This window comes from Strigops habroptila, chromosome 21 (genome assembly GCF_004027225.2).
Source record: "Strigops habroptila isolate Jane chromosome 21, bStrHab1.2.pri, whole genome shotgun sequence".
NCBI classification, from domain to species: Eukaryota; Metazoa; Chordata; class Aves; order Psittaciformes; family Psittacidae; genus Strigops; species Strigops habroptila.
The window spans coordinates 1,748,545-1,764,080 of NC_044297.2; the positions used below are offsets into that span (position 1 = coordinate 1,748,545).

General features: G+C 56.3%; 1 protein-coding gene across 5 annotated transcripts in view; it reads left to right on the forward strand.

Annotated features, from left to right (window-relative positions):
• Positions 1-2,649: 2,649 nt before the first annotated feature.
• Positions 2,650-15,536, forward strand: part of LOC115618370 (hexokinase-2) — a 34,648-nt gene continuing 21,761 nt past the window's right edge. The window contains exons 1-2 of one of the 5 annotated variants that reach the window (XM_030509845.1): positions 6,462-6,636; positions 14,666-14,828. In XM_030509845.1, coding sequence (XP_030365705.1) covers positions 6,574-6,636; positions 14,666-14,828 — 226 coding nt within the window. In that variant the 5' untranslated portion in view covers positions 6,462-6,573. The other 4 variants (XM_030509847.1, XM_030509849.1, XM_030509848.1 and 1 more) reach the window with 4 other exon arrangements.

Genomic DNA, 15,536 nt, shown 5'->3' on the forward strand with positions numbered 1-15,536 from the left:
TCACTCCGGTAAGGGGATTTTCTCCCTGGATTTGGGATTTTGGGGTGGTTTTACTCCTTGTATCTGCCTAAGGAGCATGAAGGGATGTGAGGCCAATTCATCCAGCTGCCGCTCGTCAGAAACTGTGGGGAGCGGGATCATGGGATGGATGCTGGTGGAATAATCCATGGAAGGGTGTCAGAGAGCTGTTTCTCAATCCTCTGGCCCTGATTGATGTTGAAGCAAGGCAGGATGTAATGTTCAGGGTGGTTTTCTGCTTTGAGATGTGGTCCTCCCTGCCGGGAGGGATGAGAGATGCTGCTTGTGAGCAAAGGTCCAGGGGAAAGCCTGGTCCTGGTCCTGCATCTTGGGGAGAACTGGCCAGGCTCCGGGTTAGGAATTGCTCTGGACTTGGGGGGTCAGTGGGGTTTTAATCCCACCATTAGAGCTTAGGATGGGCTTTTGGAATGGGCAGGAGGTAGATGCCCAAATCAATCTGGGTTTTAAGAGCCTCACCCAAACACCAAGGGTGGGCTGTGAGGTGCGTCCATCCACACATGGATTTGCCACGGTGACATGGACACTGGTCCCTGCCTGTGAGGTGGCTTCCCCATGTTCCCAGCAGGACTAAAGGGTGGGATCCTGCTGTGGTTGTGCACCCGGGTCTGCTTCAACACCGAGTTTTGGGTGATTTCCTCCCATCACCAGTGCTGGCTGGGAAGGATTTCACAGGAATTGATGCAGGAGGAGGTCCTGGGAAAGATTTGCATTCGGGATCTGATCCCAGCTCAGTCCCTGGGCTTCCCCTGAGCCTCCGGCTTGCTCCAGGCTGCTGCTTCCACAGCCCTTCCCTCCAACATCCCAACAGAGCCAGAGACTTCCCGCATTCCCAGCTTCTGCAAGCCAGGGCTTGAGGACCGACCCTGTGCCAAGCCTGGGCTGGATGCGGCTGTGGCACAGGGTCATTTTGGGGTGATGGTAGCATTATCCCACTGCCTGCATGCTCCAGGATGGGACCCCCGAAATCCAGCTCTGGGAGCCTGCTGTAGCAGCGGGAAAACCAGGGAGCACTTAGAATCATAGAATCAACTAGGTTGGAAAAGACCTTTAAGATCATCACTTTGAATACCCAAACTCTTTGGATGAGAAATAGAAACAGCATCCACACGCTTAGCACGGACCACAGATCCTCTGGGCTTGCTACCACCCATTGATCCGGGAGGAAGCTCAAGGGATCCCATGGATGAGGTGAAGGAAATGCCGCTGGCACTGAGCATCTCCCTGCCTGCTGCTGCTCGCCCTCATGCCCCAGCCCCGGGTGGTGGCACTGGGGACGTGCGCTCGCCCCACGCCAGGGATGTGGCTATGACCCAGCTCTGTCCCTCTGGGAAAGCGCCTTGGGGACGCTGGAGAAACCTCCTCCTTCCTCTGTGATTGAGAAAGTGCCACACGCGGGACTTATTCATCCCCGGCATGGGTGCTGTGACTCAAGGTCCTGTGTCCTCACAGGGACTTTTGACCTCAGAGCTGTGCCAGGCTTGCGTGGTGCCCGCCACAGCCCTCAGCAGCACCAGGACCCCCTTTGGGATGTGGGATGGTCCCCAGTTCTCCCTCAGTTTGGCCATAACAGCTTTAGGGGACACCATCCTTCCCCCCAAAGCTCCGACACCCCCTCCAGGGCTTGGGGGCTTGGCTGGGACTCTGGGGATGGTGTGGTTCATGATGAGCACAGGGCTCAGATGTCTTCCTTCTATCCCTGTTGCATCGCAGGGCTGATCCCAGGCACTCCAGGCTGGTCCTGTCGGGGATCAGATGTCACCTTGGATCAGGAGACATTTGATGGAGCTGGCAGCAGGACAAGACAAGGGCTTAGGGCTGGCATGAGGGAGGTCAGGGCAGGCAGTGGACAGCAAATGTCGATGTCATGTTGCAGTAGTTCAGCACGAGGTGGAGAGACAGGCAGCAGCAGGAGCTTAGCACGGATGGGGCAGGCTGGATGGGTAGGGAGGCATTCCCTGGCCTTGGAATGGAGATGCTCCCAAGGTCTTGAGGATGGCCATCACCAGTGGATGTTGGCCATCACCAATGGATGTTGACCATCACCAGTGCAGGGTGACCATCGCCACCTCAGCAGAGGTCCAGTGACCTCCAGTGCCCATCACACCGCTGGGTACCACTTCCCAGCCAAACCCAGCTTGGTTTCCTCCTGTCCTGGTTGGTGGCCCCATGGCTTTGAGAGGAGGAAGGGGAGAGCCAGAGCAGCATGCCTGAAACATGTGAGGGAGCTAAACTTAGACAGGTACATCTAATCTAATTTAATCTGCCCTTTTCTGGCTGTATGACAGAGATTACTCCGGTTGTGCTGGGTGGGCGGCCCAGGGGCATCTGGTTTGCTGGTCCCTTCCTGATCCACAAGGAATTCCTCTGGCTGTTTTAGGGAGTGCTGGCTGCTCAGGGGAGGATGGCCTTGGCATGCAGATGGACGTTTTAGGATGGATGGGTTGGAAGTCAACTCCAAGGTTATGAGCATCATAGAATCATGAAATCCCAGCCTGGTTTGGGCTCGAAAGGATGTTAAGATCATCCAGTTCCAAGCCCTGCCATGGGCAGGGGCACCTTCCACTAAAGCAGGTTGCTCCAAGCTCCTGTGTCCAACCTGGCCTTGAACACTGCCAGGGATGGGGCAGCCACAGCTTCTCTGGGCACCCTGTGCCAGCGCCCCAGCACCCTCACAGGGAACAACTTCTGCCTTATCTCCAACCTGAACTTCGCCTGTTTCAATTTGAACCCATCACCCCTTGTCCTATCGCTCCAGTCCCTGATGCAGGTCCCTCTCCAGCATCCTTGTAGCCCCCTTCAGACACTGGAAGCTGCTCTGAGGTCTCCACGCAGCTTCTCTTCTCCAGGCTGAACAGCCCCAATGTTCTCAGCCTGGCTCCATACGGGAGCTGCTCCAGCCCCTGAGCATCCTTGTGGCCGCCTCTGGACTTGCTCCAACAGCTCCATGTCCTCATGCTGTGGACACCAGCCCTGCACACGGTGCTGCAGGGGGGGTCTCCCCAGAGCGCAGCAGAGGGGCAGGATCCCCTCCCTTGACCTGCTGCTCATGCTCTGGGGGTGCAGCCCAGCACACGGGGGGGTTCTGGGCTCAAGCACACACTGAAGCCGGGTCATGGGGAGCTTCTCCTCGCATCCCCAGAGGAGCAGCAGCCGGATGCACAGATCCCCCCCAGCACAGACAGGGCACATTCTTCCCTTTTCCTTCCACCTTTGCGGAGCACTTTGGGATGGGCGAAGCTCATTCCTCGCCGCGGAGCTGGGGAAAGGCTGTTTCGCCCGGCTCAGCCCCAAGGTCACGCGCTCCATCCCACGGCTGCCGGAGAAAGAAAAGCTCTCAGACCGGTTTTCCATTCCCAGCCCCGTGCCAGGGCTGGGTCCGGCCCAGTTCAAGGTTTCCGGTGCGTTGGGTGACCAGGCAAAGTAAATACATGGTCACCGGTGTCATTCTCCTGCCGATGGGTTCGTTTGGGATGTGTGTGTGTGTGTGTGTCAAATGAAACCTTGTTGGAAACTATGTAGAGCACCGATGGAGCCGTGAGTCACGGGGCAGGTGATCTGAGATGAACTAATGCCTCTCCTGGAGCAGTGCCAGCTCCGAAGATCATCCTGCCTTGCTCCATGCAAACATTGGCTGCACCGGGTCTGCTTCCCAACCCCTCTATCCCCATCCCATGGTTTCCCCATGGGGTATATCCCATGGGGGGATATTACTCTCCGTTTGGGGGTCCCCAAACCCCTCGTGCAGCAGTGACCCAGGGTGCTTTGCCCTGTGCCACTCATCATGTTGGTCCTGCTTGTGTGTGCTGGCATCCAGAGCCGATCCCAGGGCTCCGGGATGCTCCATCCCTGCTCCGGCCGCTGGGCACGGCCCTTCCTTTCAAGCTCCGACGTTGTCATTACCGCGGTCATTTGCCTTTAAAGAATCACATTAGAGAAATTAGAGCCGGTTGTAACTTCAATCCCTGCAATCAGCCCATTTCCTTCTGCTAAGGAACGCGGCATGAAATGCCGATAGATTATGACAAGTCCATATGAAGCCAGGAAGCACCTGGGAGGGATGGCCTGAAAACATGTAGATTTTGAGGTTTCTTGCTCGAAAGGCGTTAGGAAACGGGTTATAAAACCTATTTTGAAGGCAAAAGTCACCTCAAAACCAAGCTCTGTTTCAATGCACTGAGACCTGCTCCTTGTAGAGGGTATTATCCAGCAAATACATTAAGTCTTAGGGAATATCTCTTCCTGAATAACCTGATTTGACAGAGGTGAACTGAGCTCCCAAACGGGACAGAAGGACGAGACAGACCCCTCATTTTGCACATACAATCACTTCCTTCATCCGAGCCAGGCAGGCAGCAGATGGGGAAGGTGGACAGATGTGCCCGGCTATTTTTAGGCTAAATGCTGCTTTAATTTCATCTTAACCAACGAGAATTTGGGTATTTAGCAAGAAAAAAAAAGCAGGATGAGAGGGTGAATTAAAGAACATCAGCTCACGATATGGGGCTTTAACCAAAACCTGGGACAAACTGGAGCTGGATGGGCTGGGTCCAGCAGGACTGGATCGCCCAGGGAAAGGCATCTCGGCTCCGTTTCTCTTCGTCTCTTTTGGTTGTTTCTCCCCCCTCTTTCTCTTTGAAATGGAGTTTCAATTCCTTGGAAAGAAAATGATGTAAATGACCACTTAGAATAGAAACATTACGAGGTGAAGCCGTGAAGAGCTGGGGCTGCTCAGAACTGGTTGGGAAAGCGGGGCAGGGAGCAGGCGGACGGGTTGGGTAACTCCTGCCCCAGGGCTGCTGGGACCGGCTCTTCTGGGAGCCAGGATCCGGGCAGCAAGAGCTCTTCGGGAGGACCAGGACGTGCCACGGCCCTCGTAGGGCTCCTCGCAACGCCCGGCTTCGGCCCTTCCATTCCCGCATAGAGCCGGGATGGAGGAAAGAGGGATCCAACCATGAGATCCCGGCCTTTCCCTGGGATAACTCAGGCGGATGATTCCCAAAGCTTCGGGGTGCGCTGGGCTGTGCGCAGGATGCAGAGGACACGCGTGCAGGCGCAGGAACCGCCACGGGCTGTGTGCTGATGGATGCGCGCTGACGGGTGCACATGGATGCGCACGTTAACGCACATGTGACGGACCCCGCACGCACGCAGCACACAGGGCACACGCAGGCGACCGTGACACTGACGGGTACATGCTACCGACACACATTAACATGCGTGCACGCACGCTTACATGCATGCTGCTATGTGGCCCCCCCCTCAGGGTGTACATCCCCCCTCAACCCCAGGCCATGCACCCACCCCCTGTGCACCCCCCATGCACACCCTCCCTGTACCTCAATGCACCCCCAGTGCACGCCCAGCACCCCCAGTGCACCCCAATGCAACCCCCAGTGCACCCCCAAATGATGCTCTAGTGCACCCCAATGCACACACACACACGGAGCACCCTAATGCACCCCCGAGTGCACCCTCAGCCCCCCCAGAGTACCCCAATACACCTCCCATGCACCTCCAGCCAACCCCAGAGCACATCCCCAGTGCACCCCCAATGCGCACACTCTTCCAGCCCCCCAATGCACCCCTCATGCACGTCAGTCCTCCCGTGCATCCCAATGCACCCCCCAGTGCACCCCCAATGCATACCCTCCTTTGTGCACCCCAATGCACTCCAGGTGCACTCACCCCCAGCCCCCCAGTGCACCCAATGCAACTGCAATGCGCCCCCCAGTGTACCTACAGCCCCCCAATGCGCTCCTCCCACTACACCCCCAAATGTCCCCCCGTTCACCCCAATGCACCCCCCAGTGCACCCCTAATGCATACCCTCCATTTTGCACCCCAACGCACCCCTAGCCCCCTAGTACACCCAATGTCACCCCAATGTGCCCCCCAGTGTACCTACGGCCTCCCAATGCATGCACCCAGTGCACCCCCCAGTGCACCCAATGGAACCCCAATGCGCCCCCCAATGTACCTACAGCCCCCCAATGCATGCACCCAGTGCACCCCAAGGCACCCCCCACTACCCAATGCAACCCCAATGTGCTCCCCAATGTACCTACGGCCCCCCAATGCATGCACCCAGTGCACTCCCCAGCGCACTCCCCGTGCACCCCAACGCACCCCCCAGTGTACCCCCAGTGCACCCCAATGCACCCCCCAGTGCCCCCCCCAGTGCACCCAATGCAACCCCAATGCCCCCCCCACTCTACCTACAGCCCCCCAATGCACTCCCCCCTCTACACCCCCAAATACCCCCCATATTCACCCCAATGCCCCCCCATGCACAACCCCTTCCCCCCCTCCTGGGGCGCCCCCTAGCGGGGGGTCGCCCCCACTTCCCCCCCCCCGCCTCTCACACACACTTCCACACACCCTCGCGGCTCAGCCAATCAGAAGCCACCGCAGCGCCGCGTCACTCGTGGGCCGGGGGAACCTCTTCAATGAGCCACATTGTCGCGGGAGCACCGCGGCGCGCGCTGCCCCGCACCGCTCCGCACCCTCACCCGCACCCGCTCCGCACCGCGCAGCATGATCGCCTCCCACCTACTCGCGTACTTGTTCACCGAGCTCAACCATGACCAGGCGCAGAAGGTGAGGGGAGAGCGGGACAAAGCGCGGGGTGAAATCTGGGGTGGGGGGGGGGGAAAGAGGGGAAAAAAAAGGAGAGAGGGGAAAGGTAAAAGGAAAAAAAGGAAGGGGAAAATGGGAGTAAAAGGGTAAAGGGGGAAAAAGGGGGAAAGGAGGGAAAGGGAAAAGGAGAAAAAGGTGAAAAGGGAAAAAAGGGAAAGGAAAAAGGGGAAAAAAGGAAAAAGGGAAAAATGAAAAAAGGGAAAAAAGAAAAAAAGGGAAAAATAAAAAAAGGGAAAAAAGAAAAAAAGGGAAAAAGGTAACCCCCTCCCCCCCAAAAAAAAAACCGGGGAGGAAGGAAAAAGGAAAACTAAAATGAAGGGGGAAAGGAGAGAAAAGAGTTTAAAAAACTAAACGAAAAAGCCAGGAGAAGAGGGAAATGGATTGGGGGAAGCAGCGGGCACGGGAAGGGGAGGGCGTGAGGCGCCGTTGTGGCCCCGCGGGCCCGGCTGCAGCCCCGCCGGGGCCGCCGTGCGGTACGTGCCGCGGCGGGCGCCTGCGGGACCCCGCGTGGCCGGGCGCCCCCCGCGGGCCGGCGGCGCGGAGCAGGGGAGGAGGAGGAGGAAGAGATGGAGAAAGAAGGAGGAAGAGGAGGGGGGGGAAGTGTCCGTGTTCCCCCCCCCCCCCCCTTCCCGCGGGATTCGGGACCCTCGCGCAGCACGTGCTGCTGGCGCGGAGCCGGGACCCCCCCGTCCCACCTCGCTCCGGGGCACCCCGCGGAACCCCCAGGCTTTGTGTGTGTGTGTCCCCATCCCCTGCACTGACGGCGATGGAAAACATCCCCGCGCCTTCCCCTTCCCTTGATTTACGGGTCCTGAACGCCCAGAGCCTGTTCCTGGACCGCAAACGCAAGTCCAAGTGTCCCGTTGGGATGCACGGAGCCTTCGTCACCAGCAATTCCAGAGTTCAGGGGCTTGGAAAGTTCAGGTTTCTGCTCTCCTATGGCTGGTGGGAAGCAGCTGGGCTGTGTTTGGCCAGGGCAGCACTTTAACATTCCTGGAAAAAGAAATAACGCTGGAGGACTGTGTGGAAGCTCAGGCTCCTCCGGCAGCGTTTGGGGCATCTAAGGATATGTCAGAGAGTGCTGAGGCTGTGCAGTGATTCCTGTTCCTGTGGTTGCAGTGTCTGGGTGTGAGATGGTTGGGATTTGCAAATATCCCCTTTAAACCCCCCCCCAAAACCCAAACCCAAAATGCACGGAGAGCCCTGGCTCGCTCCATCAGATCACGCTGGGGACGCTGATGGAGAAACAAAACTCCCCATGTTGGCCCTTTGCCTGCATTAAGTAGGAAGTAAAACAAGAGAGAACATAGAAAACACCCCAAAGTGCATAGAAATAACTTCCCAATGCAAAGCAATCCGTAAGGAAATATGGGCTCGGATTCTGTCTCCGCTCGCAAGTGTCCCAGGATTGTGCAACAGCCAAATCCTCGGGAAGGGCTTGTGTAACCTGGTGGCAGAAATAGGCCAGCGGCTCGGCTCGGGCTCCGGGCAGCTGACGAGTTCCTTATCGGGAGCTGGAAATAATGGAGAGGGAAGGTTTTGGTTTAGGATATTCAGGTTCGTTACCCATTGGGGTAAGGGTGTGCGAAGCCTCAGGAGCCGGCTTCGTTTTGCTCCCGGCTCCAAAGCCCAAACAAAAAGGATTTGCTGAGATATGTGTGTGTGTGGAGGGGGAAAAGCTGTGGGAGATGGCTCTGCCCTCCCAGCTTCCACCGCTGGATTTCACTGGGTTATTTTTAAACAGATGCCTGTGAATCCTCCTACTAAGGCAAAGCTGGGGTTGGCCTCCAGCGAGAGCACCGAGCTCGGCTTCACTTCCAGGAACTGAGGAGAAAGGGGGAAGCAGATGGGTTTCCGAGCTGGATGCTTCCCTAAATGATTCCTGGCTTACAAATCTTCCTAGACAGGCAGGGCTGGGAGTCCTCAGCACACGGAGATGTAGGGGTGATATCCCTGGAAAGCAGTGATTTATGTTTTCATTAAACCCAAAGGTTTTACCCACAGTTTGAGGCTATTTGGGAAGAGATTTTCGGGCAGCGTGTGCTTGAATCCTGTGTCTTTTTGCTGTAGATCGGGCAGAAAAGGAGCTTGGCCATGGAAAGAAAGTGCCCTTTCTAAGAGCTGTGGTTTGTGTGCGTGTCAGGCCCTTAAAAATAGCCCCTAAAATAGGATTTCTTTCCCCATTCTCGACACCGAGCAGCTTTACCTGCTCTGCTGCCCACCCTGGGGGATGTCACATACATCCCCAACCTCCTGCCCCTCGCTTTGCCCAGCTGGAAAGTGGGTTGCAGGCCCCACTTATCTAACCCCCAAGGGATTGTGCAAACTTTAATTAACCTCAGCAGCGTCCTCCGAGATCCTGGCTTGAAAGTTTGCCGCGGATGAGCCGTGTTCCATTCGGATGTGCCGGCTTATGCTGGGTTTCCTGGTCCCCAAACCTCAGCCTCGTCATGCGACGGGAGGAGCGGGAGGCCAACAAGCTAAATAACCGGGCTGGCGGCTCTTCCTCCTCATCGCTCCTTCAAAAGAAGGAGAAATGGGCGATGGAGTTAATTTTCCTGCATTTGTGGCCGTTCCCAGGCAGGTTTTCCTCTCTTTTTACCATGTTCTTTTGCTGGGGGGGGTTGGTTTTGTCTCGCTGATTCCTCCCCGGCTCCTCTGCGGCTGTGGGAGTGACGCCCGATTGCTAATTCCTGGAAACCAACTTAACAGCTTCTCTGGGGCCTGCCAAGGTCAGTGGCAGGACGGTCTTTCCCATCCCTGGCACCTATGGGGGAGCCATCACACATTCCCATCTCCTCGGCTCTCAGCTGAGCTGCTGTGGGGACCCCCGGGATAAGGCGCAGCCTCAGTTTCCCCAACCATGGTGGGATGCTCTTGGTATTGAGGCAGGGGTCTTGGTGCCAGCGAGGCTTTCTGATCCAGCAGCACCCAAAGGGGAGATGCTGCCTCATATCTGCTCCAGAGACCTGGGTTTAAAACAGGACATGTGGGCAGGGAGGTGTCTCAAAGCCCAGCTCAAGGCTGTTGGGAGCTGGGAGCAGTTTGATGTCTCCAACTCCTGAACTGGAAACCAGAACGTTTTCCTGGTTAAACTGGGATTATCACGGGGCTGTGGGGCACCGGGTTCACCCCAGGATGGGTTCCCGGCCTCCGCTGATGCTCTGCAGCGTGACTTCTTCACTATGGGTGCCGGGCTCCACCTCCAGCGTGGGGTTCATCTGCTGTGAGGACCGGGAGGAACCGGCTGAGCAGGAAACCATCTGACTCACTTGGGTTCAAGATGACTCCGGGCATGTGTCATCAGAGGCTTGGCTGCGGTGGGGAGGGCACGTGGGGTATAATTCCGTGCAGAGCCCTCAATAGCAGCCAAGGACGTGGGGTGGGAGCTGCCGGGGTCAGGGCTGCAGGAGGGTGGGTGCAGCTCAGCATCAGTCCTGTGTCACTGGAGGTGGGGACGGTGGGGAAGGGGACGAGCCGGTTCCCAGCACTGAGTCAGCCCAGGCTGGGTAACGGCGACACGGGGAGCGCAGGGGCTGAGGACGTGGCACAGGTTCCATCCCGTGCTGCCTGGCCCCGATCTGACAATAAAGCTGCAGGGTGCTGGATTACAGTCCCGAGCCAGGAAATAAAACACTCTGTGTGCTGGATGCGTTCCCGGATTCACCCTGCGACCTCGCTTTCCCTGAATCCATCGTATCCCGCTGCTGATCCGGGCAGGATGGGAGCGCAGCTGCTAAGCGTTGGTACTCGCACAGCATCCCCCTATGAAAGAAGCAGGGAGAGAGTTGGTGTTCTGAGAAAATGAAGTGATTTTTAAGAAAGCAACTTGGTTTAAGTGGAAAAACTGGGATTGGGAGGGAAGGAATTTAAAGGGAAAATGATTTCAGGCAGAAATTGCCCTGGAGCAGGGTTTGATTGTGCGCACTGCGGGTTAGGAGTGTTTGAGCCTTCCCCACACTTGAACATCTCTCTGTTGTTCTTATACACAACAAATATTTGACTTCGTTCCCAAAAAGGAAAAGAATCCAGCCCAGGAACCAGCCAGCCCCTCCCAGAGTTATGCTTTTCCCCCAAATGCTGCTGAAATTAGGCACATTCAGCTCGAAACTGCAGCGGGGAGATAGGGGGGGGACCGGAAACATTTGCTCCGGGTCCGTTTCTCACCAGACACGTGGTTTTGGAGACATCCAGAGCAAAACTAAAAGTAAAGATGAGCCGCTTCCACTTTCCAGAGCCTGGGATCATCAATGGGGAAGATGTGGCCGAAACCTTATTGCATGAGAATAAACCACCCCGAGTCCTTCCCCCTTCCCCGCTGCCATTTGCTGGGCAGGAAGCGGTTGTGCTCTGCCGGAAGCCACTGTCACGCTGTCATTTCCATCACTAAGAGCAATCCTGCCCCATGTCCCCACCGAGTGATGGGGCAAAGGGTCCCCACTACCCCCGCAAGGGGAAGAGCATCCTTCATCCTCCCTGCTTCGGAGCTCTTGAGCCATTCCAATGCCTGTGCATCCCCCTGATGAGAGGGGCAGCAATACAGGATAGATCTGTCAGGGAGGGTTTGCCCAGTCTTGCAAGTAGCTGCGTTGATGGGACCATCTTGCAAACACATAAACTGAGGAATTAACTCCTTTCTCTGTGGAGAGTGGCATTGAGTTGGAATGAAGTTATTCCCAGGTTAATACATTTGCAGCACTGGCACCTTAGGGTCTAGTCCTGGTCAGGGGATTAAGAGGAGGCTTCAGGCATCCTCCAGCTGCAGTGCTGGTGCTGGAGCTGTAAGTTACCACCAATGCAAAAGCAAACCTGGCTTTTGGGTTACTTTAAGCTCAGCTCAGCTCTTCCGTCTTCCAGCTGGTGGCAAAAATTGGGCAACTTGAGGTTTCTTCAGCCTTGGGGCGGATGAACCTTGCCCAACAGTGGCCTTGCAGCTGGGAAAGGCAATACCAGGCACTTCTCCAGCAGCGGATGCTGGGCATAGAAATTAACCGAGTCTTTGGAGACAGCCCTGAGCCAGGAGCTGGGGAATTGCTTGGGTCTAGTTCCAAAAAATTCCTTCAAACTCATTACACCTACGAGCACGCTCTAATGATCCGGTTCTTTAATGAACTGTGGTGCCCTGTGTGCGCTGTCCTTTGCTCTGAGCACGCCCAGACTTAAATCTGTTCCTCCTCCGTTCAGTTTATTTCAATTTCCTCAGGGAAACGCTATTATTTAGGATGGAAGCTTTCCAATTGCCCCGTTCTAGGTCTTAACCTAGTGTCTGTATTTGTTTGGAACTGTCAGTGATCTTAAACGGAGGTCAAACAACCGAGAAGGATGAAAGAGACTCGTGCTTCTATGATGCAGACTGAATTCCCTCATCTTACTCAACTTTTGCTACAGGTTGAGGTGTGCTTGGGTGCAGTCGGGGTACCTGGAGTAACGAACCAGGCCATGGGGCTGGGAAGCCTTGAGCATGAAGGTGGCGTTGGCTCTTCCTTGGTGAGGGTCAAGTGCACACCAAGGTGGTCTCGCGTGGGAAGGAGCTGAGCTGCTCCTGCAGGATGCCCTGACCTGCCTTAGCTGCCAAGTGGGACGACGTCTGTGTTTGTAGGAGATGATCCAGGTTTTAAAAGGGCTTTGGAGATTAGAAGAAGGTCACCCTCTTTCTTATGCTGCTGATTATTCCTGGCATGGGGAGCCTGGAGGACATGGGGAACATGCTGAGCGGGGCCTGTCCTGGAGGAAGGAGGTGAAACCTCTGTGTTGTTCCCCTGTGCTGTGATTTCGGGGGCTGGCGGGTCGTGCCTGCAGCATCCTCACTGCCCTGTGTCTTGAGCAGGAATCGAGGAGCAAACAGCAATGGTTTCTTGTGCATCTGAGCTTCCAAAGCACCCAGCTTCTCTGGGATGAGATCCTCGTGGGATGGGGCAGCATCTTGTGAGTCTAGGAGGAAAGGCAAGCAAAGGGTGGCAGACAGGAGAGGAACACCAGCAGCGTGTGGTTGGTGCAAGGTGAAGCTCTGCCCTGAGCCCTGCTGCTGTGGTACCCCAGGGCTGGGAAGGGGAACACCTCACTGGGACCCCATCCCCACTTGTGATGGTCTCACTGGGACCCCCTGACCACCACAGGCTGTCAAAGGAGTCCAGTGAAGGAAGATCTCGCAGGGGTAAGATGCTGCGGGAAGGCAAAGCACCCAGTGCCAGTGGGTTTGTCTATCACCAACACCCAGGTCAGATGCTGCTGGAGAGCAGAGGGAGGCTGTTTGAGATCCCCTCTGTGCCAAAGGGGCACGTTGGTGGCTTGAGAAGAGGTTTTGAAAGGTCCCTACGAGCTGAGATAACACTATCTCTGTCTCACAGCTAGGAAATGGGGTTGGGCTGTCTGTCCTGGGTCGATGCCATTGATTGATAACCGTCGGGGCAGCTAAATGGGAGATTTCTTAACCTTGGGGCTGGGATGGAGGTGAGCTCCAGACCTGGGAAGCTGGAAGCTGGGGCAGCAGCCGCCTTTCCCGCACTGATAACTAGAACCTTGGAACATGGGTGGCAATTTTCAGCAAGCGAAAGCAAATAGAAGGAGAAGGAGGGGAATGTTTGCCTTCCTGCTGCTGGGGTGGATAAGGAGAGGCTGGTAAACAGCCGGCACCGGGAAACCTCCAGGCTTCCTAATTCTGATCCTTTCCCTCTTGTCTTCCTCGTCTCTCGGCTGGTGGGTGCTTGCTTTCCATCCCCAACTAATGGGAAGGAGGAGGTTGTACCCATCACACTGGCCAGGATGCAGCTCCCCAGGGAACAAAGCAAATCCATGCTCTGAGCTCGCTGCAGCACGTGGAGCAAGCGGGGACTTCGCTTCCCAATTCCCAACAGAGCTGGGGATGGGGGGGTTAAAAAGGATACCAGGAGCACCCCAAGCCTGACCCACAGCAGAGCTGGGTCCGAGCGGCTGCATCCGTGAGCGAGGTCACGCTATTACTCGCCCACAAAATGCCCATTTCCTATAGCGTAGCCCTATAAAAGAAACCCAATCATGCTGGATTTCTGATGACCTGCTCTTACGTGCCTGCAGACAGGTGAGCTTGCCTGGGTGGAGTTTTCCTCTCGACTTTGCAGCTGCCCTTTAATTAATGTTAAGTGAAGTTAATTGAAACAGGGGCATAGTTGGGAGCTGGCAGTCTGTCCTGTCTGCCTCTCCGGTCCCCTGCTCTGCTCCGGCCATGCACAGTGCTAATGGATGGGCTTTTTCCATGCCTTTCCTGGGGAAGACAAGATGCTTCGATGCCATTTATAGAAGGAGGTGGGCATCTTCATAGCCTCAGCATCAGGGTATAAGCAATTGCCAGGAGCAGGGGGTGGATTTCTTCCCTTTCCGGCCACAGCACCCACTTGTGTCACACCAGCGTTGTTTGCTCAAGGGGGTTGAGTAGCTCTCGGCACCGTAACCCTTTGTAGGGGTGATCTCAGCAGCAAAGAAATGAATGGGCAGTGGATTGCTGCCGAGTATCCTTCACGTAGGAAGAGGCCCTGGGGGTCAAGGTCGAGGCACGTTGCCACCGTGGCTCAGGAAGAGCTCCGAAGCTGGAAAACCTCCACCACCAACCTCCTGACTCACAGCCTGGGCTGGGTTGAGTTTGGGTCCTTCTGTAACAACCTGTTTGGGTGCCCGTAGGTGAATGAGTGCAGAAGAGCATCGGGAGCTCCTCAGGGTTCAGTGTTCCCAGGCTGGTACTTGTCTGGGGAAGGGGATGCTGCTGAGGAGGGTGCAGGGTGGCGTTTGGTGAGCTCTCTGGATGCTCAGGAAGAGGTGCAGGAGCAGCAGTGGGTGTTACTGATGTGCCTGGAGATAAGCTGTCGTCCTTTGGGATGGGTCATGACCTGCTCCTGCTTCTTGCATCACCCCCAGCAGACGTGAGGGGTGCTGAATGCTGTCCTGGATGTGTCACAGGGGCTGTGCCCGTGTCTCCAACCCTCCAGCTGACTTTCCTGGCTTTATCTCCACCTTTCAGATTGACAAGTACCTCTACCACATGCGGCTCTCCGAGGAGACCCTCCAGGAGGTGTCCCAGCGTTTCGGGAAGGAGATGGAGAAGGGGCTGGGAGCAGACACCAACCCCACCGCCTCGGTGAAGATGCTGCCAACCTTCGTGAGGTCCACCCCGGATGGGACAGGTACCGTGAGATCATGGAATGATTTGAGGTTGGAAGGGACCTTTAAAGTTCAAACTATTCCAAACCCTGCCACGGGCAGGGACACCTTCCACTAGAGCAGGTTGCTCCAAGACCCTGTGTCCAACCTGGCCTTGAACACTGCCAGGGATGGGGCAGCCACAGCTTCTCTGGGCACCCTGTGCCAGCACCTCAGCACCCTTACAGGGAACAACTTCTGCCTTATCTCCAACCTGAACTTCCCCTGGTTCAGTCTGAACCCATCACCCCTTGTCCTATCGCTCCAGTCCCTGATGAAGGTCCCTCTCCAGCATCCTTGTAGCCCCCTTCAGACACTGGAAGCTGCTCTGAGGTCTCCACGCAGCTTCTCTTCTCCAGGCTGAACATCCCCAATGTTCTCAGCCTGTCTCCATACAGGAGCTGCTCCAGCTCCTGATCATCCTCATGGCCTCCTCTGGACTCGCTCCAACATGATGGGAGATGCTCCCTCCTGGCACAGCAGAGGCACAGCATGGTTGGGAGGTCTCGTTGGCACCAACACATGCCAGGAGGGAGGGCTGGAGCCACCCATCCTCATGGCACTGCCCAAGCAGGGATGGCACCCATGGCTGCCTTCACTCCTCATCCTTAGGGCTTCACCCTGCTCCTGTTCAGCGTGGGTACAGCCCCTGCGTGCTGGCACTGGGGAGGCTCCCAGTTCCCACCGGTGGG